The 18964-nt window shown below is 39.1% G+C and overlaps 1 protein-coding gene across 14 annotated transcripts in view; it reads left to right on the top strand.

Annotated features, from left to right (window-relative positions):
- The window catches only part of LIMCH1 (LIM and calponin homology domains 1), a 347042-nt gene that overhangs the window by 290366 nt on the left and 37712 nt on the right, over positions 1–18964 (top strand). For all 14 annotated transcript variants that reach the window (XM_057546932.1, XM_057546929.1, XM_057546930.1 and 11 more), the window contains 4 exons: positions 789–1007; positions 12917–13007; positions 14180–14343; positions 18025–18130. In XM_057546932.1, coding sequence (XP_057402915.1) covers positions 789–1007; positions 12917–13007; positions 14180–14343; positions 18025–18130 — 580 coding nt within the window. The remainder of the gene's footprint in view (positions 1–788; positions 1008–12916; positions 13008–14179; positions 14344–18024; positions 18131–18964) is intronic.

Here is an 18964-nt window from a genome sequence, read left to right as displayed (position 1 = left end):
GAGGAAACCGAGGTTGAAGATTACATGGCTGTTAAGCAATAGAGCCAGGACTCACTCTGAGGCCGTCTCACTGCAGAGCTTCTTTTCAGGACCACGCTACATACTGTCAGACCTTAAGACAGAGATTCCTAGATGCCTTTTAATAAGCCAGACTAACCACCCTCACTCCTTCTTTCTTGCTCCCACCACCCTCCCTAGACATGGGTGCAAAACAAAAATATTTTAATGTGCATGGCCTCTTTTTCTTGAAGAAACTGGGATGGTCAGGTTAACTAGAAATAGGAATTTACTGTGACATAGCATAGCACCAGGTTCCCTGCCCTCCATGATAGCTTCCAAAAAGTACCCATTGCTCCTGACCATGACAGGATAACCTGTGAAATATTCCTGATCTAAGATGAGCTCCGCCTAATTTAATACGCTAATCAGAAAAAAAAATCTCAAAATTGTGGATTAGCAGTCAGAAAGTAAATGAAAAATTACTGGAACCCAAATATGCCCTTGATTTTCTATACTGCAAAATAAAAACAGACCCACAGTAAGGTGAACATGATATGTATTCTAACGTGAAGCAGCCTGAGAAGGCAGACCACCTTTTAAAGAAGCCTTCAAAGATGGCATTTAGAGGAGCCCTAGTTTCTAGAACTGACCGAAGCATATAAAAGACCTTATTCTTTGTTAGACTATGATTATTAAATGCTAATGATTTAAGGTGATTCTGAACGTGTTGTTTTGTTATAGTCTTTTTCTGGGGAATAGCATGTTCTTGTTCATTCTGGTTTTTACAGGTAGATGGGAAAGTCACCATGAATGGAGAGACGGTTCACGGTGACGAGGAGGAGAAGGAAAGAGAGTGTCCCACGGTGGCACTTTCCCCCTCGTTGACCAAATCCCAGATGTTTGAAGGTGTGGCCAGAGTGCATGGGTCCCCCATGGAGCTGAAACAAGACAACAGTAGCATTGAGATCAACATAAAGAAGCCAAGTTCTCTTCCCCAAGAGCTGACGGTAAGAAGCAAACTTTTTTTTTCCCCTCTTCGGGATAATTTCAATGTGAAAGAATCTATTTAAAAAAAATAAGTAGGTCTTGATAATGATCATTTCTTTCTAGGAAGGTGTATTAGTTTGCTAGGGCTGCCATAATGAAGTGACACAAACTGAGTGGCTTACACAACAGATATTAATTATCTCATAGTCCTGCTGGCTGGAAGTCCAAAGTCAAGGTGTTGGCAGGGTTGATTCCTTCTGGTGTCTGTGAGGGAGAATCTGGTCCTGGCTTCTGGTGGTTTGCTGGCAGTCTTTGGCGTTCTCTGCCTTGTAGATGCACCACCCTGATCTCTGCCTTCATGTTCACATGACACTCTCTCCCTGTGTGTTGTCTGTGTCCAAATCTCCCCTTTTTATAAGGACACAAGTCATACTGGATTAGTGACCTACTCCACTCCAGTATGACCTCGTCTTAATTTAATTACATCTGCAAAAATCCTGTTTCCAAATAAGGTCACATTCTGAGGGAATTGAGGTTAGGACTTCCACATATAAATATGGGAGAGGACACAGTTCAGCCCTAACAGAGGAATAGAACAGAAGGTGTCATGTGTTATGAGTAAAAACCTTTTTCTTGTCCCCCTGTGATTGGTGTCTAGTGTTATAGAAAAAGAAACAAATCTCTGAAATACCTTCATTTCTGTTTATTCAGGACCCCATCAGACTTGTTAAAATAATTTGAAAATAACTGGTGCCACCAGAACCTCACTTTCCATCCCTGACAATATGTATAAAAGGGTATCTTTCTTATTAGTTTCAAAAAACTCATTAAAAATCAAATTAATTTTTTTATTGGTTTAGCCCCTGAAACCCAGTGTAATTAGAAGTACTATTGAATGGCCAAGCTGAAAAATGTAGGGTAATTCAAGAATAGCAGAAGAGAGAACTCAAAATAACATTAGATTTGCTTATTTGGAGTATAAAACGTCATCAAGAAGATTACACTTTTTCTTAGATCTCTCACCAGGGTTCGTGCTGGTTTTGCTGATCAAACCCCAGCTGTCAGTACCACAGATACGGGCCGGCTTTTGGGGTAGAATCGGACTCTGTTCAGCCTTATCTGTTCTCACCAGAGGCTGATTTCTGCGGTTTTAATTTATAGTGTTTGGGTTGGAATTATAAAGGATGGGGGAGACTGTCAAGATTTTTTCCCCCAGCACCTAGAAAAGTTTGGTCCAGAGGGAAACTTGTCTTCCAGCTCCAGGGCTAAGTTAAATGACCCAGCTAGCTAAACCCATCCAGAGGACTAGATATTATTTTTCTTATCTCCAGGATTTGTCTTTTGAAGGATAAAATATGTGTTCGCAGAGGAGTTGAGAGGATTTAATTCCTCCTTGCAGTGCTCAAGCCCTAGAAAGAGATTCAAAGTGGAATAGACCAAAATAACTTCCTCACCATGGTAACATGTTTGCTGGTCTCTAGGAGAAAAGTTTTGTGATCAAGGCACAGGCTGAATCCCTCAACCTGGAATTTAATTCTACTTTTCATTTGCATAAATGTTACCACCTCTGAAGAGTTCTTATGAGTTATCATGAGATGGAAGACTGAGTTCTGCTAGGAGTGTGGGAACTTTACTGGTAGAGTCAACATGAACTTATGCTCTTAAGTTTAAATGAGAAGTTCCCCCAATTAATTAGACATTGCAGTGGTAGGATTGCTTTTCTGGGACAGTTAGTAATTCTGTTCTTATTTTTCTTTTGCCACACTTAATGATGAGTGTTTCCTAAGTTCCCTTCATAAGTACCCTTCCATGACTCAATCTGGTTACTCTGTCCATCAGGCCACAGGCCCTTTGCACATACTGTTGAGCACAGTTCTTTGTCCCTGTACTTTGGAGAAGCAACAGTGTAGGAGCCACACTGGTCCCATAACAGAGGTACACAGGGCTTAGTCAGGCCCAGTAGATTAATTCCAAGAACAAATCCTAAGGGCTCTGCTATCAGGCACGTGTCCGTTCTCTACCTTTACCGCTGCCCTCTGACCATTTTGTTGTTTGAATCCGGGGGGGAACCCTGCCCTTGCCAGAATAGATTTTTTACCAGCAGAAGTTAAAGGAATAAGTAAAGAGACCAGATGGTATAAGGTCTAAACTTCCCACACCAACTATTTAATCTCTCTTGTTCGAAGCTTCTAACCCTTTGGGGAAAAAGCTTTATCAATCCTATATGGAATCGTAAACAGAAGAAAAGGGGGTTTTATTTGTTTGTTTTGGGGTTTTACTAAACCTCCCTTAAAAAATACTCACTCTCAATAATTACTAATTTTCTTATTTTTACAATGAGCAACATAAAAAGAAAATAGCCTATTGTCTTTTACTGCCAGGCATTTTCCACTTTAACAGTAGTTGTACTGCTACACTCTCTAATGGCAAAGAGAAGATGGATTGAAAGATGTCACATTGGTTACACTGCCCCAAAAGTATCTTGTTTCAAGAGAGGCAAAATTAGATGATCTGAAAGAAATCATGTTATTTCAGAAGTTTATACGGTATAACAAGGAAAGCCCTAATCAAAAGGTGGCCTTGTGGACTTTTTTCTGGAAACCATCCTGATCCTGGGCAGCCTGAGGTCTAATCTCATGGAAGAGCCTGGGAGTCCCTTACTCTGGAAAAAACTGCCTAGTTAGGAGTGATTTCTAGTTCAATAAACCCTAGTGGTTCTGAAGAGGTCATAGCATTTATTTACCTCATGTCTAGTACTTTAGGCTCTTGAATTAACCATGTCAGGGGCTACTACGTTATTTTCTGGGTAGATAACTACCTGTATGTGTCAGACTTCGAGCCAAGTTGTTAGCTGTACTTCATGAAATTTTGGCTAAAACACTCTTCATACTCGCTTACAACTTATGACACCAAAAGTTTTCCATTTAGAATGTGTTATCCTAAGAGCCGTTTTCTTTCCATTAATTAATTAATGTATTTATTTTTGGCTGCGTTGTGTCTTCGATGTGCGTGGGCTTTCTCGAGTTGTGGTGAGCGAAGTTGTGGCGCACGGGCTGAGTTGCTCCATGGCATGTGGGATCTTCCCAGACCAGGGCTCGAACCCGTGTCCCCTGCATTGGCAGGTGGATTCTTAACCACTGCGCCACCAGGGAAACCCCCTAAGAGCCATTTTTAAACCTACTCCTCATTTTACTTCCTTCTCCATGTTCCAAGAAAAGCATTTCTTGACTGTGTTTCAGCCAGTATATTCCCATTGAAACGGTAGAATTCATTGGTCATGGCAAAATATGGTGACCAGCTTAGAACAGGAGGCCGCACTCAACAGCCTCCCAGGCCTTTTTACCAGCTTGCGCTTGATCTGCTGTTTCTAATTCATTTGCCCCATTCTGTGGGGCTGTCAAAGGAATAGTGTTCTTCTTTTTAAATAGTGTCTTTCTTCCCAAAACTGCATTCCCAACAGATATACTTTTTACAAAGGAGTAGCCTCACCCACCACTAAAATGTCACAGTTCCTTCAGGGTGAGCTGGAACTATTCAAAGGGCACAGGACCAGTAGGCAGGAGCATTAATTCAGACGGAGAGGCCGAGCGGCAGAGAAGGGTGGGCACCACGCTGCAATGGGCCACGGGGTGTGAGGTTGGAGGGTCAGCCTCTTGGGTCAGCATGACCACTTTTGCTTATGATGTCATGTCTTCAGGTTCCTTCTACCTCATCTTTCTCATTAGAAACTCTTGGGACCATCGACTCTTACTTTAGAAATAGATCCTAAATTAAGTTTGGCTTGTTATTAATTTTTAATACTCTGGTTATATCTATTGAGACCAACAAGGTCCAGATCATCCTGAATTGAATCACCTTTAAGGTAATGAGATCATGATAGCAGTTGTGCCTATGGTTGTCTGTTACCTGATAAGCATGAATAAATGACCTACTCTATGGCCCATTTTTGAAATTGAAAAAGAAACTCATAAACTTGCTATGAGAGCAATTTTCATAAAGCAACTAGCAAAGTATATAAAATAATGTTTAATTAAGTGCTAGAAAACAGGGTTAGAAGCCTTGAGGGACATAAAATGGCAAGGAACAGGTAAGATCATTGTAGGCTGGAGTTAGTCTCATTGGGAAGGTTTTATGTGAGACGTTGATTTTGAAACTTGTAGGATTTGCATTGGAATGGAGGGGGGAAGCAAGCAGTTCCACATGTTGCGACTAGCGGAAGCAAAGACCCCAAGAGGGGATCACAGGGCTAAGAGGTGACGAGGGTGACTAGATGCCATACACTCCAACCAGAGGGACCGGGGCTCCCACGGCCCCTCCCAGTTATCCTTGAGATATTTCCCAGTAGAAATCTAACACTCACTTTTGTTTGCATTTTAAAATATTGGCTTCTGTAAGAAAATCATATCATAGCACAAATACTAGACTTGTAGAATCCAAGATTGGAAAATAATTTGGAAGGTCTTTTAATCTAAGGACTAATTTAGCCTGTTTAGTGACCTACAGAGAAATGTCTCCCTTCAAGATAGTCTAGTGTTTTCTTGATCCACTCTGAGCTATACTTGTCTTTGAATCTCTTCCTGCCTCGTTGTTGCCAAAAATGACCCTTTCCTAAAATACCTAAAGTACCCCATGCACTAGGTCAAAGGTCAAACCCCCCCTGAGCCTCAGTTTGTATTTAAAATAAGGATAATGATAATATAGGCATCTGATGGTTATCGTGAGAATTCATATGTATAGAGCATTTAGCATGATGTCACAGTGACTCATAGAGGTGCCCCTAAGTTAGTTTTAACATTGTCATTCAACCAATGGGAGAAAGAAAGTTACCATATATTTTTCAGAAGCCTGGAAGGGTGATAGGTGCAAAGTTTTTTAGGTTAAAGTAAGGTCATCAAAATCACCATCTTGAACAGATGTGAATTTCAAACAAATGAGATGAATTCCACGTCGTCTTCCAACTCAGCCCGTCAATAGCTCCAGCTGTAATTCTCTAGGAAGCAAGCAGACATGAACAGATTTTTCCAGAAGACGATTGCCCTTGCAGATGCTCACATGCTTCTTCCAGCAGCTCATTTTGGTTCTCCTATTATTCACTGTTTCCCAAGTCTGGCTTCCCTCTGCCACCTAAACCCCCAGGACTCTCACCCATTGACCTCCTGTCAGCGCCCTCTTGCCAGCTCATCCCAACCGACGTCCTGCACGCCCTCCGTACTGGCGGCACCCTCCCACCAGGTCTGTGGCAATTCTCCCTCATGGACCAACGGCCAAACTCAGCTCTGAGGTATCTAAACAACTTCATCTGCGTTTCTCAAACTAAGTAACAAGATATTTCCACCTTGACAAAGCTCTAGGCCTTCCTCTTGAAAATTCAGTACTTTACTAATGTTTTCTGATCCAGGAAAACAGACAATCGGATCTTTCTTGAAACATTTCATTTTGCAGTGAGAGCAGGGTGAAGGCATTTGAGTAGGTGCTTTTTTCTGTACAACTGTGACCAACTGCAGATTCCTTTTAGATGTCAAATGTCAACAGACATTTCTCTAGAAACTGTTTTACTCCATCCAGAAGTAGTTGCAAGAGCATTAGATTTAATACTCTTACTAAGTCATTAAAGATATTTAGATATGAAAACGTTTACAGACTTCAAGATAGTATACATGAGGAACAATAAAAAAATCAAACCTAGCCCATCTGACCTGGGTCAGACCCACGCATTGTTAGTTGGAGAAGTTTACGGCAAAAAGAAAAAGTTTAAGGAATGGAAAGGCTGATTCGCCACGTAGATCCTCTTTCATCCAGTGAAAATAGATATTTGGTGATATAAAAGCAAAAAGGGAAACACATGCATGGCATATGTGGCACCTGGGTCCTGGTGCCAAGACATAAATAGACTGATTTTCCAGGCTTGCGTCCAGATAAGTTCTTCAGGACTGGAGCCGGAAAATCAGTCAGAGTCACCGAATAGCAGCTTAGGTAAGGACCTTGGACATCACACCTTCCAACCTGTAGAGGTTAAATGATCAGTCCAAGCCTTCATACCTCCTCTGTCCTAGAAACAGGGCCACTCAGACCCTGGGTCTCAGGACCATTTCTCCTCTCCTGCTTCATATTTCCAATTCATTCCACAGAGATGCTCTCTGGGCTGGTTCACCAGTAAGGTTCTTGTTAAAATGAGCAGCCCAAAGCCAGGTAGATCTGTGGCTAGACCATGTCCCTCTCAAGCCAGGAAACTGCCACCTCCCACCTGTGGCCTCAGGGCTCGGTCTGGCACCAGGGCCAGTTTGGATGGTGTTCTTAGTCAAGGGGACGCCAACTCCCGGCTTAGGCCCCTGTAACCTTTCTGTGCTCTCATTCATTCATGTCCAGGGATCTGTTTTTATTTTCATTCTTGAGACAGTATTACCAGTTGGAGAAGGGAAGGCTTCTCCTCTTGTCAGCTGTAACCAAAGGAAAGTGTGGGCCATAAAACACATTTTCCAGCAAGACAGGTTTGTTTCAGGCAAATCTCTGAGTCCATCAGCACTGGTTAAAACTGCCAATTTTGAACTCATTTCCTTTGAAGTAATGATGTGAGTACAAAAGTAACAAGACTTCAGAATGGAGTATCAGGCAGAAGTTAATTAAACTGGCTTTGGGATTTCCCTTGATTATATATAGTCTATATATATATATAGCAGAATATAGAAAACCATAAAAAAATATAAACTAGTTATTACTCCAGCCACTCAGAAATTAAGATTTTTTAAAATGTGCATTCTTCTCTTTTTCTCAGTGTATATAAAATATTTTGGGGGGCTCATGTTATTCAAATTGTGTTGTAACTTGCTTTTTCTCTTAATTTATCCTGAATATTTTGTTAGTAATAGCTTGATTTTGATGACTAGTATGCATTTAAACTAAGCTTGACAGTATAAATTTCATAAATAATGCATCTAACATTTGCTTCCCTATCATGGGTTACATGTTGGTTCTATGTCAGATACCATGCTGGGTCCCTGCCCCCCTCAGAACCTGGACTGGATCAAAAGCCCCAAGATGGGGTGATGGCTGGGGGTGGTCTGGTCTCAAGCTGCCCTGGGAATTGCAGACTTGGCTAACTTGCCCCCTGTCCCGAGAGATCCCGGAGAGTTCTCATCTTTTGCATGATAAATGGATGACAGGTAGAATGGAAAGGATGAGGTGGAATGGATGAGAAGGAAAGGACATGGAAATGGCAGTTTGAATCATTTCAGCAATAAACTTGGGACACTCAGGTTCTGGATTGCATCTTATGGGTCAAAACCTTTAAATACCTGGGGAGAAGTTGGCAGTGGGTGTGACTCCAAGTCCAGATGGTGGAGCATTGAGGTTAGCAGCACAGGTCAGGGTTCCTACCTCCCCTACCTACTAGCAGTGTGACTCTGGGGAAGTCACTTAGCCTCCTGGGCCTCAGCTTCCTCACCTGTATAAAGGGAATCATATTGGTGCATACTTTACAAGCTTGCTCTGAGGACTAAGGAAGATAATCCACATCAAGTGCTGACATGTGGGAAATCTAGTAAATATTGCCCATGGCTACAGTGACAACAGTGTATAACCTTTAAAACGTAATTTTAAGGGAAGATAAATTGGGTCATCTGGGAGTTCAGTATTTGAGTGTTAAGCCACATAGAAATGCATCCAGAAACATGAGTATTCTTGAAAATCGAAGTTCTGCATTAGTCATGCATAAGTAAAATATTACTGAAATGAGGTGTGCTAGTAAAATCATCCTTATTGAAGTAGTGCTTGAGGACTTTGTCTCTTCTGCATTATAAATTATGTCTAGGGCTTCCCTGGTGGTGCAGTGGTTAAGAATCCGCCCGCCAAGGCAGGGTACACGGGTTCGAGCCCTGGTCCGGGAAGATCCCACATGCCGCGGAGCCTAAGCCCGTGTGCCACAACTACTGAGCCTGTGCTCTAGAGCCCGTGAGCCACAACTGCTGAGCCCACGTGCCACAACTACTGAAGCCTGCACGCCTAGAGCCCGTGCTCTGCAACAAGAGAAGACATGGCAATGAGAAACCCACGCACCGCAACAAAGAGTAGCCCCCGCTCGCCACAACTAGGGAAAGCCTGCGCACAGCAACGAAGACCCAATGCAGCCAAAAATAAATAAATAAAATTAATTAATTAAAAAAAAATTCTGTCTAAAGGGCTTCATGAATTATCTTATTTCATTGATTCCAAGGAATACACTTGCCACGTTTGAACATCTCTAAATCAGAACATGTCTGTTTTTTCAGGATATGTCTTATAATCAATAGTGTGTCCTATTTAACAGGCAGTTTGTTTTCTTTCTTAGTAGTACCTAAAATAATACAACTTAAACTTGATGGCATCTAAGATTTAATAAAATATGTCCATTTCTTTGTTCACGTTTGGGCTGGGAAGGCTTTGGCTCAGTTTTTGTAGTTATTTATTTCCAGTCACTGGTAACACCAGTGTTTTCAAGACCATCATTCATCAATATTTAACTGCAAATTTGTTTCCCAGGCTCAGATAGTTTTCCATAATCTAATCCATTTGGGGAGAAAACCTAAAAATCAGTATTTCAGACAGTATTTTATATATTAAAAATCAGTATCTTTGACAGTATTTATATATTAACATCATAAAACAAAAAATACTATGTATTAATATTTCTATGTGTGTGGGGGGCAGTTTAAATTATTAAACCCAGCTTATTCTGTTGTAATACTAGGCTGGTGGGTCTTCAAAGGCTACTCTCATGTCAGTTGTTCATATAACAGTGTATACACACACACACACACACACACACACACACACACACACAGAACATATATATGTAACTTCACTATAATAAAAGAGACTTTGGTTTATTTAACCATTTCCACTCATTAAGTCTCTTAAAGGGCTTCAATTCAGGCTTCTTGATGTATTAAAAAGTTACAAAATCCATTAAGTAATATAAATATGATGCTTATTTCCTTCCTAGGGTTTTTTTTTTCCTTCCTAGGGTTTTAAAGGTGCATGTTAATTTAATATTATGTTCTTCCAGAATTGATACACGGTTATCCATCATTAGAAAGTGCTCATCTAGTTATGAAGATGTCAAAACCACCCCATCCTCCAAAAGAAAAAGCATATCTTTGCCACTAGATGCTATTATAAAATTCCTTAGCAGCTTGAAAGGCTAGTGGCTTAAAGTTTCCTTGTGTTTTTTTTTTTAACTTTGAAAATTTGCAAATAATTTTTTTACAAATTTTTTTCCATTTTTTTATTGTGGTAAAGTAAAACATAAAATTTACTATCCTAACCATTTTTAAGTGTACAGTTTAGTAGTATTTAGTACATTCATATTGTTGTGCAACCATTGCCACCATCCATCTCCAGAACTCTTTTCATCTTGCTAAACTGAAACTCTGTACCCATTAAACAATAGTTCCCCATGGCCCCCTCCCCTCAGACCCAGGCAACAATCATTTTACTTTTTTTTTCCCCTTCACTTTTCCCCCATGCCCCAGCCTCTGGTAGCTACCATTCTACTCTCTGTTACTACAGGTCTGGCAGTTTTTAATTTTAACTTTTTAGATTCCAGATATAACTGAGATCATGCAATATTTGTCTTTCTGTGTCTGGCTTATTTCACTCAGCATAATGTTCTCCAGGTTCATGCATATTGTTGCAAATGACAGGATTTTTTTCTTTTTAAAGGCTCAATAATATTCCATTGTATATGTGTGTATAATATTGATATTTGTGCATATAATAGTAATATTTATATATCAGAATATATGAATAATATATACATATATACATGTTTTCTTTAGTTATCCATCAACATTTAGGTTGTTTCCATATCTTAGCTATCGTGAATAATGCTGCAATGAACATGGGAGTACAGATATCTCTTCGAGATACTGATTTCATTTCCTTTGGATATATATACCTAGAAGTGGAATTGCTGGATCATATAATAGTTCTATTTTAAAGTTTTGGTGAAACTCCATACTATTTTCCATAATGGCTGTACCAATTTACATTCCCACCATCAGTATACAGTGGTCCACTTTTCTCCACATTCTCAACAACACTTGTCATCTTTTGACTTTTTTTTTTTAATTTATTTTTTGGCTGCGTTGGGTCTTCATTGCTGCACGCGGGCTTTCTCTAGTTGCAGCGAGCGGGGGCTACTCTTCGTTGCAGTGCGCAGGCTTCTCATTGCGGTGCCTTCTCTTGTTGTGGAGCACAGGCTCTAGGTGCGTGGGCTTCAGTAGTTGTGGCGCACGGGCTTAGTTGCTCTGCAGCATGTGGGATCTTCCCGGACCAGGGCTTGAACCCATGTCCCCTGCATTGGCAGGCGGATTCTTAAGCACTGCACCACCAGGGAAGTCCCTCTTTTGACTTTTTGATAATAACAATCCCTAAAAGATATAAGGTGATATCTCACTGTAGTTTTGATTTCCCTGGTGATTAGTGATGTTGAGCATCTTTTCATATGCATGACTTCAGTTGGCCATTTGTATATCTTCTTTGGGAAAATGTCTATTCAGGTCCTTTTCCCATTTTTAAGTTGGTTTATTTGATGTTTTTTGCTATTGAGTTGTAAGAGTTCCTTTTATGTTTTGGATATCAATCCCTTATTGGATGTATGATTTGCAGATATTTTCTCCCATTCTGTAGATTTCCCTCTCATTTTGTTATTTGTTTCCTTTGCTGTGCAGAAACATTTCAGTTTGATGTAGTCCCACTTGTTTATTTTTGCTTTTATTGCCTGAGCTTTTGGTGCCAAATCCAAGAAATCATTGTTAAGATCAATGCCTAGGATATTTCCCCCTGTTTTCTTCTAGGAGTTTTATGGTTTGCAGTCATACTTTTAAGTCTTTTATCCATTTAGACATTGATTTTGGTGTATGGTGTAAGATAAGAGTCCAATTTCATTCTTTTGCATGTCGATATCCAGTTTTCCCAACAACATTTACCGAAAAGCCTATCCTTTACCCATTTTGTATTCTTGGTGCCTTTGTCAAAAATTAGTTGACCATAAAAGTATGGGTTGATTTCTGGATGTTCTGTTCCATTGATTTATGTGTCTGTTTTTATGCCAGTACCAAAGTGTTTTGATTAATGTAGCTTGGTAACATAGTTTGAAATAAGGAAATGTGATGCTTCCAGTTTTGTTCTTCTTGCTCAAGATTGCTTTAGCTATTTGGGGTCCTTCGTATTTCCATATGAATTTTAGGGTTGTTTTTTTCTATTTCTGTGAAAAATGCCATTGGAATTTTTATAGGGATTGCATTGAATCTGTAGGTTGCTTTGGGTAATGGGGATATTTTAACAATATTAATTCTTCCAATCCATGAATACAAGATATCTTTCCATTTCTTTGTGTCTTCTTCAGTTTCTTTCAGAAATTATGGGGGGGGGTGGGTGGAATATGAGAAGTTGGGTAACAGAAAGTTGTTGAGAGCCCAGAAAGGGAGAGAACTTCAAGAATAAAATGCACAATACTAAGAGCCACCAGCATCTGTGCTGAAGACAAGCTACTGAGAGGTTAATTGCAACTTGAAAAAATTAATTTTTTCACTGGTGATATGACCCTAAGCCAACTGTAATGGCATTTGGGAGCAAGAGAGTGGTAACTATGATTTTGAAAAATTGATAGTGAAAGGAAGGAAAAGGAGGCAGTCAGAGGAGGTGGGGAGGTAGTGGGGTTGTGTGCCCTCGTAAGGTGGTTCTGCTTCAGCACTTATGTTTTCCTTCACGGAACGTCTCCTGCTGACAAACCCAGCCTTTCACCACTGGAAATAGAAAAGAGTGAATTCATATAGGCAGCTCACCTCGTTGGCCTAAAAATTACTACTGGAAAAAAGAGAAAGAAATCCTTTACCTTCTAGAACCTTCAAAGGGATAATGTATTCAAGGTGGAAAAATATCTTTCTTTTAGGCAACCACTGAAGAAACTGAAACAAACAGTCAAGAAGATGAGAATGGTGGTGAAAAAACAGAAAAAGGGAATACAGAAGTTGCCTCATCAGGTTTGTTTTTATAACAGACTAGTTTTAAGATAAAGCGTCATAACTCTTAAGATAATGAAAATAGAAAACGTAGTGAATTGCTACGGTGTGGTTGTGCTGCCACCTAGTGACTTCCTGGGGGAAATTCTGACCAAGTGATTTATCTTGCTGTAAAAAAAACAGGAACCCATGCATTTTTGCTACCTTGTTTCGTTTTGGTTTTTTTGAAAGTTTATCTCTATCATCATAAAAGAGTTATATTTCCCCAAATCAATAATGCTAAAAACTGAAGGTTATATTTAACACACAGTAACAACAATAGATAAGACAGATTAAAAATATATCATAAAAATAGATGCTGAAGTGGTAAACCCAATGAATAGTTTGAAAGAATAAAGTAATGCCACAAATATGAACAGTGAGTATGAATAAAAACCCACTCTTCCCTAAAGTAATATTTCTCGATATTTTTAACACATTTTTTTCTTTTGATAAACATGAAAACCTCTCACCCTCTTCTAATACCAAGTTATTTTTAAATGGCATCGTAAAGTAAATTAAAAGTCATTACTAAAAATTTTAGCGTATACTTTTTCAAACTAGACTGTACCTCCACATTCTGATATGCCCCCTCAGGTGGTGACTTTTCCACCCACTTTAGACTGTACCAAATTCTTCTTTGTATATCCGAGAACACTTAATGTTCACTGCATTATATTGATTTTAACCACACAATCCTTAACACATTCCAATTATGAAAGCATGATGTTAAAAAGGAGCATTGTAATACAAAAGGAAGAGTCAGGCTGCCCCTCATTTGGAAAGAAATTTGGATAGAAATTATCTATAAATGTTCACCCATCCAACCCACCTCTCGTCATATTTCCTGTCAGCATTTTGTTTCATGTAGTGTTATTCGTATGTAAGCTGGGACTCTTATTCAGAACTTAAGTTTTTCATAGTGGGGTTCTTTGATGTGTTTTATGTTGCTTGATTTTTTAATAATATCATGAAAGAGCCTAGAGAATTCTAGTACCTGAAGCTCTTCTGTACCTCTCATCACACTGTAATCCAGCTCCGTGTTGCCCGGGGCAAGATATGTACTCAGTGTACTTCCTGGCGTGGCAGGACCAACGAGCCTTTATATGGTTTTCATCTTGTTCTTTATGTTTCTGAATGTAACTGCATTTCAGAGCCACAGTATTTTACATCAACTGTGACTCGATCCAGCCCGACCGTGGCCTTTGTGGAGCTTTCCTCCAGCCCCCAGGTGAAGAACGAGGTGCCAGAAGAGAAAGACCAGAAGAAAGCGGAAAATGAAATGAGTGGAAAGGTGGAACTGGTGCTGTCACAAAAGGTGAGGTGGACTAAAGCCGTTAAGTCCACAATTCACGTGGCTTCATGTTGCTGCCGGCTGCTGTGGTAGCACCATTTTGTAATGAAGATTTATTTTCTCTCCTGATCTTGTTTCCTACCTTTGATCTGTATATTTTTTCTTAATACAAATGTAATACATGTTCATTGTAAAAAAAAAATGTAACTACATATAGAAAGATGTCTGTGTTAGTCCACTTGGGCTGCTATAACAGAAAACCATAGACTTGGTAGCTTATAAACAACAGAAATTTATTTCTGTCAGTTATGGCGGCTGGGAGGTGCAAGAGCAAGGCGCTGACAGTCAGCGTCTGGTGAGAACCCACTTCCTGACTCACAGACGGCTGTCTTCTTGCTGTGCCCTCACTTGGCAGAAGGGCCAAAGGAAGCTCTCCTGAGTCTCTTTTATACCATCAGTAGTCCCATGCATGAGATCTTCACCCCCATGACCTAATCACCTCCCAAAAGGCCCAGCTCCCAATACCATTACCTTGGGGGGTTAGGGTTTCAGCATATGAATTTTGGGGGGACACAAACATTCAGCCTATAGCTATTTATTTTTAATGTCTATTCACAGTGATATGCATGTAAATATGTAACAAATCTATCAAATAATATGTGTAAATATACATAAAAATATATAGATAAAAAATAGAGAAATAGAGCAAGAGAGAGAAAACGTCACTGAAACCTACCTCTCTGTTAATAATAAGTGGTATATATAGTCTTTCAACATCTTTTAAAATTTATTTTAAATGGCTAATTTTTAATTATGAAGAATTATATACACTTAAAAGAAAAATGTAGTATAGATATCTGTTATAAAGCTTTGCAGTTAGGTTTTAGTTTGCCGTGCGTGAGCTTGCTTATTTGTAACTTACTCCATGTTCTCTTTCCGATATTTACCAGTTTTACAGTAATGGTACTTCTGATGCCTCTGAACTTGAATAACAAGGAAACTAGAAAATTATTATTCTGATATAATGGGTTTTAACATCTTGTTTTTATTAAATTTCTTCTTTGTTTGGGGTCTCATCTCTTTCATATTAATTTAGTTTGTTTTCAGGCACAGTCTAAAAGTCATCTTTTGTACCTGTTGTCCTCAACCTCGGTTACCCTTTAGAATTTAATACATACCAGGTCATATAAATCTCAGTCTCTGGGAACAGGGCTCAGGCATCTGTATTTTCAAAAGCTCCCCAGGTGATTCTGATGGGTCACCAAGATAGAGAACAACTGACTTGCGTACTGGATACTTTATGTGGTGATATTCCAACTTTAAACCTAGATTTGGATTTGACTTTAGAGTGAAAAATTTACCACTTCTAGTTCTGGTTCATCTATCATCTACTCAACCAACAGTGGCTGTGCACCTACTATGTGCCAGGCACTCTGCAGACACTGGATATTCAACAGTGAATAAGACACAGCCCCCGGCCTTAAGATGCTGAGAGTGCTGTATGCCTGGTGGAGCCCAAAAATGCCTGCTTCCCGGATGCCTTTTGGGGATTTCAGACTCTAGCTACTCCCCCATTTTTATACACAGAGAATTAGAAAATGGTCTGGAGGTCTGAACAGAAGAACCTAACTATAGGAAAAGCGTTGGGGGCAGACAGGATTTCCTGCCTTTGCAGGTTGTGCCTGATCCACATTACACTTGTAATCTATTTATTTATTCTTCTTGCAAATTGACCTTTTTTCCTATGTAAATATAAAATGAAAGGAAAACTCTATAACATTCCTAGAAAAAATATTTTTAAAATCAAACAAAATGAATACCATAACATAAAAAATATTCATCTGCATTCCTCATCTGTGTAACCTCATCTATGTGACCCATCTTTGGGCCCCCAGTGTCATGGCTACCCTACTATGGAAAAAATTGTTTTCAGGGGTTCTTAACTCTGTGTGTATGTGTGTATGTGCACACGCGCACGCTGCACGTGTGCCCACACATATACATGCACCATGGACCCTTTGTCTATCTGGTAAACGTTATTCTTGGAATAATATTGTTTAAACCATAAAATACACAGCATTACCAAGTTTTCCTTGGTATCAAGTAGTACGAAATATGTATAACCACATGACTTCTTTTCTGTGGACTCCAGGTTAAGAATCTCTGCTAGATGATTAGCAAATGGAATAATGGTCTTTGAACCCAATGCCTTTCACACCATGTGAATTTCTCCTTTTCTCCTTTCACTACTTTACAGTTAACTTTTAGAGAAAGAAAGAAAGAAAGATGATGACAGTGGTTGCAGCAGCTTTTATTTTCTGACTTCACTTGAGAGTGTTACCTTTATAAAACAAAGTACCAATGCACACAGGCTGACCTTTTACACAGTGGGTATTTTGAGCATTTCTGCTGAGATTAACTTTTTCATTTACAACCAGGCATTATCTGAAACATATTTTTGTCAATTCCACTGTTGAGGAAATGGTATGAGCTTAAGATTTGAGGGTTGTCAACTTTGGTAAATCTAGGCCTTAGGTTTTGCTGCATGTTTAACACTGAAGTTCATTTGGACATCTGGTTGACCTCTGTAATGCAGAACAATTAACTGTATTTTCTTCAAGATTCCATTAGGGTTGAATATATTGTTCATCAAGAAAAATAAAATCTTACTGAGGAGAAATTCTAGACATTAAATCATCCTGAGGACCAAATAAGAGATCAGCTTATGATGAAACAAGTGCTCTGGAGCCTCTCTCGCCCACTGGCCATAAAATTAATCTCTTCATGGCCACCAGCCAGTGAATCAGAGAAGGTTCTGTAAGCAGCTAAAAGGACATCAGAACTGATACAGCCACACTCCTCATTCCGATCTCTGCTCAGAGTCTATTGACTCTTTATTTTGGTCGTTAGTTTGGTTATCTGGTCTTTCAGCAATCAGTTGATTAGAAGCAACAAATCGGAAGGAGGGTGTTCTACCAAAGGCCCTTCCGATTGGGGAGAAACAAAATAAAATTAAATAGCAATAACAAGAAAAATCTGTTTTTACAAAGCAAACAAGAATTTTTAAAGCCTGTAATTTTGGATCTATTTACCATAAGGTCATGTGGTCTAACATGCCTCAAAAATCCCTTAAGGGCATCATCGCTATGGCACTGTTTGATATAATGGTTATTTACAATAATGCTTCTTTGTCAACAAGCACAGTATATTGTCTTTAATGTACTTTGCGTAAATTTGTGTGGGGGGGTATGTAGTGTCTCAAGCATAATGCCCATTAGAAGGTAATATTACTTTAATATTTAATACATAGTAAGATTTTTTTTTAAAATCTTATATGGAACATCTCACTTCCTGACATTACAAATTCAGTATTATGTAGTACCAAGAAGAGAAACCGTGATTGATCCCAATAAGAAAATGAGACAGAGTGATGTATTATCTCAAAGATGGAATATTGTCCTCTGAGTTTGAAGAAACATGATCATCAAATTTTTATGCTCTAGTTTGATTTCTCTGAAAAATTGACCTCTATATTAATGTAGAAAAGCATGAAGGGGTTTGGAGAAGGGGCAAAATTTTCCATTTACAATTTAAATGTTTGGGCTTATTGACTTATTGTAGCCCTGGATCCTTAAATTTTATTTCACCTGTGCATTTATTAATGGACAATACTTATAATATTTATGTCTGTTGCCCATGATCCAGGTGGTAAAGCCAAAATCTCCAGAACCAGAAGCAACCCTGACGTTTCCATTTCTGGACAAAATGCCTGAAAGCAGCCAATTACCTTTGCCAAATCTCAGTTCTCAAGGTAAAAAGATAGAAATGTTTTGTTTCAGTTCTATGTGTTCTGCTGGGCCCATTTGTAGTGAAATATTCTTCATTTTCAAGGCAGATTACTTCCTTTACGTTGATGTACCTTTAGCCATTGGGTTTGCCAGAGTCCATGATGGCTGAATTAATCACTTCAGAATGGAGGTCTGGAGCTACAGTCTCTATTTGGCTTAGCCAGGAACCCCAGCTGCCAAGACCGTTTTGTCAGCCAGGCACAGTAGGCCTATACAAGGATTTGATACCCAAAAATAATTTTTATTGGCTCTGAAATATTTTAAAAATTACAAAATAAAAAATCAATAACTTTAATAAAGAGTTTATGATCTTAATATTATGTCAACTTCATTAACTGTTAATTGTCTAGCCTTCCTAAAATATTCATTTAATTTGACAGTGATTTTGGAAGAAAGTCAGATTTTCTTGCCCCATAATAGTTCCTGGGTGTGCATGATGATTACCAAGAAACATTCATGATCGTAGATTAAACGTGTTACTCATAGCCAAAAACTTTAATCTTTCCAAAAATTCTTTACAGTTAGAATATATAGATATATGGAACACATATATATAGGCTGAGGATAAACCTTAATATATTTCATATGTTTGATACATTTTATTTTATTTTTTTAACAACTTTATTGGAGTATAACTGCTTTACAATGGTGTGTTAGTTTCTGCTGTATAACAAAGTGAATCAGCTATACGTGTACACACATCCCCATATCTCTTCCCTTTTGCGTCTCCCTCCCACCCTCCCTATCCCACCCCTCTAGGTGGTCACAAAGCACCGAGCTGATCTCCCTGTGCTATG

Source organism: Balaenoptera acutorostrata, chromosome 5 (assembly GCF_949987535.1).
Source record: "Balaenoptera acutorostrata chromosome 5, mBalAcu1.1, whole genome shotgun sequence".
Lineage (NCBI taxonomy): Eukaryota > Metazoa > Chordata > Mammalia > Artiodactyla > Balaenopteridae > Balaenoptera > Balaenoptera acutorostrata.
Note: the sequence above shows the minus strand (reverse complement) of the source record. Positions and strands in the feature narration are given on the sequence as shown.